Source organism: Equus asinus, chromosome 2 (assembly GCF_041296235.1).
Source record: "Equus asinus isolate D_3611 breed Donkey chromosome 2, EquAss-T2T_v2, whole genome shotgun sequence".
Lineage (NCBI taxonomy): Eukaryota > Metazoa > Chordata > Mammalia > Perissodactyla > Equidae > Equus > Equus asinus.
In genome coordinates this window covers 86068011-86075363 of record NC_091791.1, presented here as the reverse complement: position 1 = coordinate 86075363, position 7353 = coordinate 86068011, and the positions used below count along the sequence as shown (strand labels likewise).

General features: G+C 43.0%; 1 protein-coding gene across 1 annotated transcript; it reads right to left on the bottom strand.

Moving 5' to 3' along the window:
• Window positions 1-2452: 2452 nt before the first annotated feature.
• EXOC8 (exocyst complex component 8) lies at window positions 2453-7344 on the bottom strand. The gene has a single exon (XM_014865672.3). It carries the CDS (start codon window positions 7148-7150, stop codon window positions 4973-4975), a length of 2178 nt encoding a protein of 725 aa, XP_014721158.1. The 5' UTR covers window positions 7151-7344; the 3' UTR covers window positions 2453-4972.
• Window positions 7345-7353: the final 9 nt, after the last annotated feature.

Sequence of the window (7353 nt, the reverse complement as noted above, 5' to 3'; positions counted from 1 at the left end):
TTATGTTATAAACCTACAGTTAATTAAAACAGCTTGATAATAGCACAGAAATAGAAATATCAGTGAAATAGAACATAGAGGCCAAAAATGTACCCAGATACACATCTAGTATAAACATATTAAGATGGCATTTCAAGTCAGTGCGGAAAAAGAAGGATGATTCAAAATTGTGGCAAGAACTTGATAATTATTTGTAGGAATATGAGGTCCTTACATCATTCTTTACAATGAATTATAGATGGAGCATAAATTCAAATATTAAAATAAGTTACTAGAAGAAAAACAATTGAATGTTTTTATTTTTTTGCTGAGATTCACACTGAGATAAAATCCGTTGCCAATCTTCTTCTTCTTTTTTTTTTTTTGCTGAGGAAGATTCGCCCTGTGCTAACATCTGTTGCCAATAGTCCTCTTTTTTAATGTGAGCCACCACCACAGAATGGCCACCAACAGACAAGTGGTGTAGGTCCTGGGCCGCCAAAGAGGAGAGTGCTGAACTTAACCAGTAGGCCACTGGGGCTGGCCCTGAATGGTTTTAGAATCTGAGATTAGGTAAGGCCTTTCTAAGCCTGACGGGAAACAGAAGTCACAAAGAAAAAGCCTAGATAAATCTGGCTTCATAACAGATTAAAATTTACTGTACTAAAAAAAAAAATGAATAAATAAACGACAAACTAGGAAAAATCGACAACACTTAGTACACAGGACGAATTTCATAAATGACAATAAATCCCCACAAGATCCTAATACAAAGATAATCTACGAAACAAATAGCAAAGGACATAAGTAGCTTAATAAAAAAAGAAATACACAAAGTTGCTCAACTTTACAAAAATTACCAAAAAGCCGAGACACTTTTTTCACAGATAAGATTAGTAAAAATGAATAAATCTCGTTACTAATAAGAATGATCTTATTATTAAAAAGTGAATGAATACATGCTGATGAGCATCTGGGGAAACGAATTTTTCCATGCTGTTGGGACAATGTAAAATAGTGCAGCCTGCCTGTGGAGTGATTTGACAACGTTTACCTAAATTTAAAATGTATGATCTGGCACAGCAATTTCTAGAAATACATCCTATAGAACTATTCCCAGATGTAAGCGAAGATCTATGTACAGGGCATTCTTTTCAGGATTCTTTGTAATCACAAAAACCCGAAGCCAACAACGTAATTGGAAAGTGCAAAATCGTGATAGACTCATCCATTGTGACTGGCCACTGTGCAATCAGAAAAAAACAAACCCAGGGAGGTACCGCTATAGGTACCGATGTAAGAAGAATCTGAAAAGTACTGAATGTGGTAAGTGAATACAAGCAAGATGCTGAACAGTATGTAGGTATGATCCAATTTCTGGGAAAAAAATGTAGCAGGAACTCTTACCAGGAGTTGCCCCTGGGGAGTGGGGTCGCTGGGGCCTGGGGAGGTGGGATGACTCCGATTTTTTACTTCACACCCCTCTGCGGGGATTGAAGCTTTCTGAATAAGCATGACTTGCTTACATAACGCTTCTTTCCTCTAATATTGAAAACATCTGCGATGGCTCTGTGACAGCAACGTTACTTTAACAAAACCGTCCCCCGCCCTCTCTGCCCGCCGTTCGAGCACGTCGCACATATGCCTCCCGAGCCCCCCTTTCTGTCTTTGCTCCTGTCATGCTCTTCCTTCTTCTTCCAACATCTAAATCTTGTCCCTTCTCCAAGGATCATCTCAAATGCCAAGAATTCCACGAGGACTTTTCCAACTGCTCAAAACAATCCTGCTCTCTTCCCTCTCAGTATCCCACAGTACTTAACACAACCCGCTGAGTGTTTCTTTTTTTGCAACGCACTATTTGCATTCAATTTAAATTAATTTAATTTGCAACACACTGTTTTGCATTTACTCTCTAATTTATTTCTTCCAATTTTTTATTCTCTAGTTTTTCCACTTTCTAAGCATCTCAAGAGAAAGTATGCTTAAATGTATTTTGTCCTCCTCACCCCACATTATAGTCAATGTGAGGCATAGCATTCAATAAAAATTCTCTTAAATCAATTATATGTGACAGTTCCCTATCTACCTATTATTTAAAAAAACCAGACCCTTGTCATTTATGATCCTAGTTCCTAAGTCACATATTCTACATTATATTTTCCTCATTTAGGGATGTGCAGATGGTATAAAATCCACTTTTTAAGTAAATTCACATTTGGCATATCTGAAGTTTCCCATTCAAGAAAATCCCAAAAAAACTGAGACCTGATTTATTCACAATTCTGATAAGAATAAGAACACTTACATAAATTAGCTAACAGCTTCCTATCTATCATCTCCATATAGGAAAACAAAACAAAAACACAACATAGACTCGTAAAACAGTATTTCAGTAGCAACTGCATAAGAATATTAAATTCTGATGAAGAAGAGAAATAGATATAACATTGTAATATCAGTCAATTTCATCCAGTGTAAGAAAAATTTTAAGCTTTATTTTGATAAAACATTTCAGATTCCCTCATATCACAGCATATCAATAGCAAAATGTACACAGGCTGATTTTATTCTCCACGTCAAGGCCCAAATTCCCAATCCTGCGTAAGCCAGTTGCAAGATACAAGTGCTGATCATGTAATGATAGGTAGCATTTTACACAAAAATAAGTACGTCTTCAGCACTTAATGAAATGAGGCTTTAATCAAAAAGATACTTAATTCCACAGGGTGTCTTTTTTCAACAGTAATTATTCCAATCAAGTCTATGATTCCAAGCTCAAGCGAGTGTTATATTTCAAGAAGACAAGAAAAGGCAATTGACGTTCAAGTGGTATATTACAGTATGTGCTATATTTTTGGACAATCTGTAACTGCATTCAATTTTTAGGACTTGTTTGGGAGTCTGATGAAACAGGAATCAGAAGAGCTGTGACTCGCTTTGAGGAACGCAACGTCATTGCTCTGTCTTGGTGAAAAGGGACATTACGACACGGGTGGTCTTTAATCAACTTCCCACACTAATTCATTCACCAAAAGCTACTTCCTTCGGCTACAACTTTGATTGAGGAACAAATTCTAACAGAAGAAAATTCTGTACTTCCAGTTTTAAAAAGCAGACATATCTGGCATACACATTTACGTTTTTACAACTTCACGCCTTCAGAGAAGTTTTGATTTCAGAAGTATCATTTCATGGACCCAGCATCAAATATTTACACAGTAAGTGTTTCATACAATATAATTTCAGAAACTGTAAGTGGCACAAAGTAATCACAAAATTTTGATCATATTCAAGTTTCCAGTGATCTTAAAAATGACAAATGATAACTGTTTTTGACTAGCTGAAATATCCAGTTATGGCTATAATCGAGAAAACCCTAAAGTTATACGAAAAAATCAAAGAAAATCTGTAACTTTGATCATTTTCAGCCTTTTAAATATGCATAGCTAAAAAGAAAATAAAAGGGCTCAGCTGGCATCTGAGTCCTTAAGTCAAGGAGCTCTACGACCCTCCCTAAGCCACCATTTGCCAGCTATTTTAGGTTTTACATAATTTCCACAGTCTTAATACCACTATTTGTATTCAGATAAAAGAAATGACCTTTTGAAGTCATCAGCATCAGAAATGGCACTTAGGACAGGAATCACAACTAGAAGCCAGGGAAGAAACAGATCGTAGCACGATTTCTCTCCAAGTATGAGGAATGTTACACCATCAGTGTACAGTAAAAGCAATAGGTTAGAACCCTGGGAAGCTCAAACGTCTTTAGTTATTTTTGTTTTACTAAACGATCTGAAGTAAGCATTATACTCACTTTAAAAACAGAGCAAGGAAAATAAAAACTGAAACGAAAACTGCGGCCTGGAGCATTTCAACGGGAGTCAGGGAGGTTCCTCCCATCCTTCGCGTGGGAACATTGTCTCACCTTTCTGATCTCCACTTTGTTACAAAAAAATAAACACAAACCTCCGCCCAAAGCAGTCATACAGGGAACACTGCGGTTTGCACAGGCTTTTTTCTAATTTCCCATCCACCCAGACGCTGAAATCGAAATAAATCTTTCAATGAAAACTTTTCCCCACTGGCAGGAGTCTGAGCCACTCTGTAACTTACGCTGACAGTGGGGGAGGGCAGCTAAAAACCACTGCTGCCGCCAGGTTCCTGAATGCGTCCTGTTTTTTATTATTTTTATATGAAAAGACAAAGCTCCAGCTGGAAATTCACACAATTCACGAATATGTTGAAAAAAAATATTTATCACACTCCTTAAGATTTTCAAGTAAATGCTCCCAAATCAAATACTACAAGGCTGCTACTTAGCAGCTGAAAATCAGTAGCTGTGCAAATTACATTGGAAACATCTGAACTGTTTTCATGCACGCTTCCTCTTGTATTCTAGAAGGATCGAGGAGTATTTGAGTCCACACACTAGCTACTCTCAAGAATGTATTCTTTTGACCGAAATTTACCCTGAAACCAAATTCTTCAACTCCTCTTTCCGTTTCCCCAAATTGTTCAATCACATTTTAAGGTGAAGTATATTAAGCATTTTAAGGAAGTATATGAAACGGTATTTTATATGGCATTGTATCCTTTAAGAAACCTAATATTTTAGTGAATTGGGAAACTTTTCACAACATAAACTCTATGTATTTATAGATATTATTTCTCTGTGCTGCATAATATATACTGTGAGAAGGTGTATTTTGACTCAAAGGATAAGCTGAAATGCTATAATGTGATAATATATTCATTAGAGAGTGGGTGTAATTTAAAAGGAAAGCATATTAAATATTTTAATAATTCCAATGTTTTTGTTATTTTGGCTTAATTTAACATTTTTTTCTTTCTCCTTTTGATTTTGCCTTTCTGAGAGGACATCTTTTATTTTTAAGCTGTGTTTGAGACTATAAAGAATATGCTAATGCAACTTAATATAAATATAAATAATATATAAGCAATATATACGTATGCATATAAACAGATCCAAGCATCAGACCACTGACATGGTACTTTCAGGATTCACACGAATAAGTCTAGACGCATTCCTCAGGTCCTGGAGCTGCTTGGCAGGTTTCCCCACACCTTCTTCAAACCTTTTCTCCACCACAGGGAGGACTGTTTCATAAAGAAAGGATGCATTTTGTCTGATAAAAGCCTTCTTCTCTGGATCCTGCTCACACCGAAGACTGTAATCCACGTGCTGAACAGCAACCAAAATGATTTCCACCAGGCTCTCCAAAAGTACCATGTGCAGCTCGGGGAAATACAGCTTCAGCGCCTCTTCCAAGAAGCCCATGGTCTGCTTGGTAAAGGCCACCACTGTGTAACTGAGGTTCACCCAGCAGTCATCCCCGGTGTACTGCTCAAAGTTACTCACCCCACAACTCTTCATCTCCTCTTTGAGCTTACCCAGGGCCTCTGGGGTCATCAAGTTCATCCTCCTCCACATCTCCTCCGAGTTGCGATGTTTAGTGGCTTCGATTATGATCTCTTTGTAACTGTGCAAGGCCCCTTGGATGTCTTTCACCAGAAGGGCATGGATGATGAAGGTGAGGTCTAGTCCGATGTCCCCCAGCTGCTGACAATGCTCCTTCGCCACTTTTACGCACTCAGCTGCTGTGGAGAGGCTCTCCTTACTGTCAAACACCTGCTTGCTAAAAGCATCCACAAACATGCCCATGGCTGATCTCGCCCAGACCACAAAGGCGGAGTAGCAGCCACTGTCAGTGCCTGCAAAATCCGTCTCGAATTCCCTCGCAGTCTCAAGAAGGCTGGTAAAGAAGACGTGGCATAGTTTATGAATGTACAGTAAAGTGGCACCTTCGATGCGAAGCTGACGGATGGCAGTATGCACAGCTGCTGCCCTGTTTCTCAAAAACAGCTCACAAGCCTTCGTGCACTGGCCCAGCCGGATTAGTTGAGAAACGGCCCTGCGAGTGGCCTTGGGACCACCCCTCAGGGAACGATCTGGGGAGAGTTCAAAAACTAGCACCTCGGTGAGCTGTCGCACACGCTCATCCACTTTGGCCCTTAGTTCTTTTACAGGAGGGGGGCTGGGCTTATCTTCCAGGTAATGGTTCAACTTATCCAGCAGGTCGACCGCCCCTTCAAAGTCCCTCTGGGCAATAGAGACATCCAGGTCTTCAGGCAGCTCCTGGATCCATTCCATTGACAGGTCCACCTTCTCTTCCTCTACCTCAGGAACAGCTGGCTCGTCGTCTTCTTCATCCTCGAATGGGTTACTGGCCTTGGAAGCCACCTGGGGTGGCCCTCGAGGGGCCGCTGCCTCCTCCTGCTCCCTTCGTCTTTTTTCACTGAGGGCCCTCTTGGTTTCCTCCAGCACTTCCAGCCACTCTCGTTTGATTTTAGCATTTTCTGCCTGAAAAATACGGCTCTCGGGAAACATTAGCAGCTTGAACATGTCCTTCATGGGCGGGTTGTCCTTGACGTTGACCACAGCCAAACCATCTAGGGCATAGAGGGCGTCGTAGCGGTACATCCCCCGCCGCTGTGGCAGCCAGGTGGCCACCAGCAGACAGTCGTTCATGAGAAAGCCGTGTACCCGCTGCAGCTGGGCCATGTGGTCCGCATCGTATTCCACCAGGTCCCCGTTGTACACCAGGTACTGTCCCGGCGTCTCCAGCAGGTGCCTGCAGCCTTCCACCTTCTCAAGCAGAGTGGTGAGAGTGCGCTGCTTTCCTTCCTCGCCCGGACCGGAACTGTCGCGGGAGGCGCCCCCGGGGGCGGGAAAGAAGCCAGCCTGGCCGCGGAGGGGGTCTCGGCCGCCCGCGCCGCCTCCTCCCTCCTCCCCTCCGGAGGCCGCGGCGGCGCCAGCGGCGGCAGCAGCCGGCAGCAGGGTGAGCGGGATGCTCTCCAGGCTGCTCTTCTGCTCGGTCAGCAGGTGGCTGAGCTGATACATCTCGCTCTCCAGGTAGGAGATCTCGCGGGCCGTCTCGATGAACTGCCGGTAGTTCTGGTAGACGTTGCGCTTCAGGTTCTGCGCCGTCTCCTCCGCCAGCGCCTGGATGCGCTGCCGGTGCTCCTGCAGGTCTCGGTCCCCGTCCGACTGCTGCGAGAGCTGCTTCACGTACAGCCGCGCCTCGAAGCCCCCCGACTCCAGCTGTCGCCGCAGGCGGCTCGCCCCACTGTCCGACATCGCCATCGCCATTTCCGTCCGGGCCTCACGCGGTCACTGTCACTATCGCTGCTACCGGTGCCGCCGCTGTCCAGACCCACCCAAACCCGACCGAGCTCCACGGCTGAGGAACAGGATGGGAGAGAGACGAGTACGCCTGGGTCAAAGTCTGAGCTTTAGACACTGCGCCTGCGCGAGGGGCCGAGCGCAGATAATACGCCTGCGTAGGAACGCCA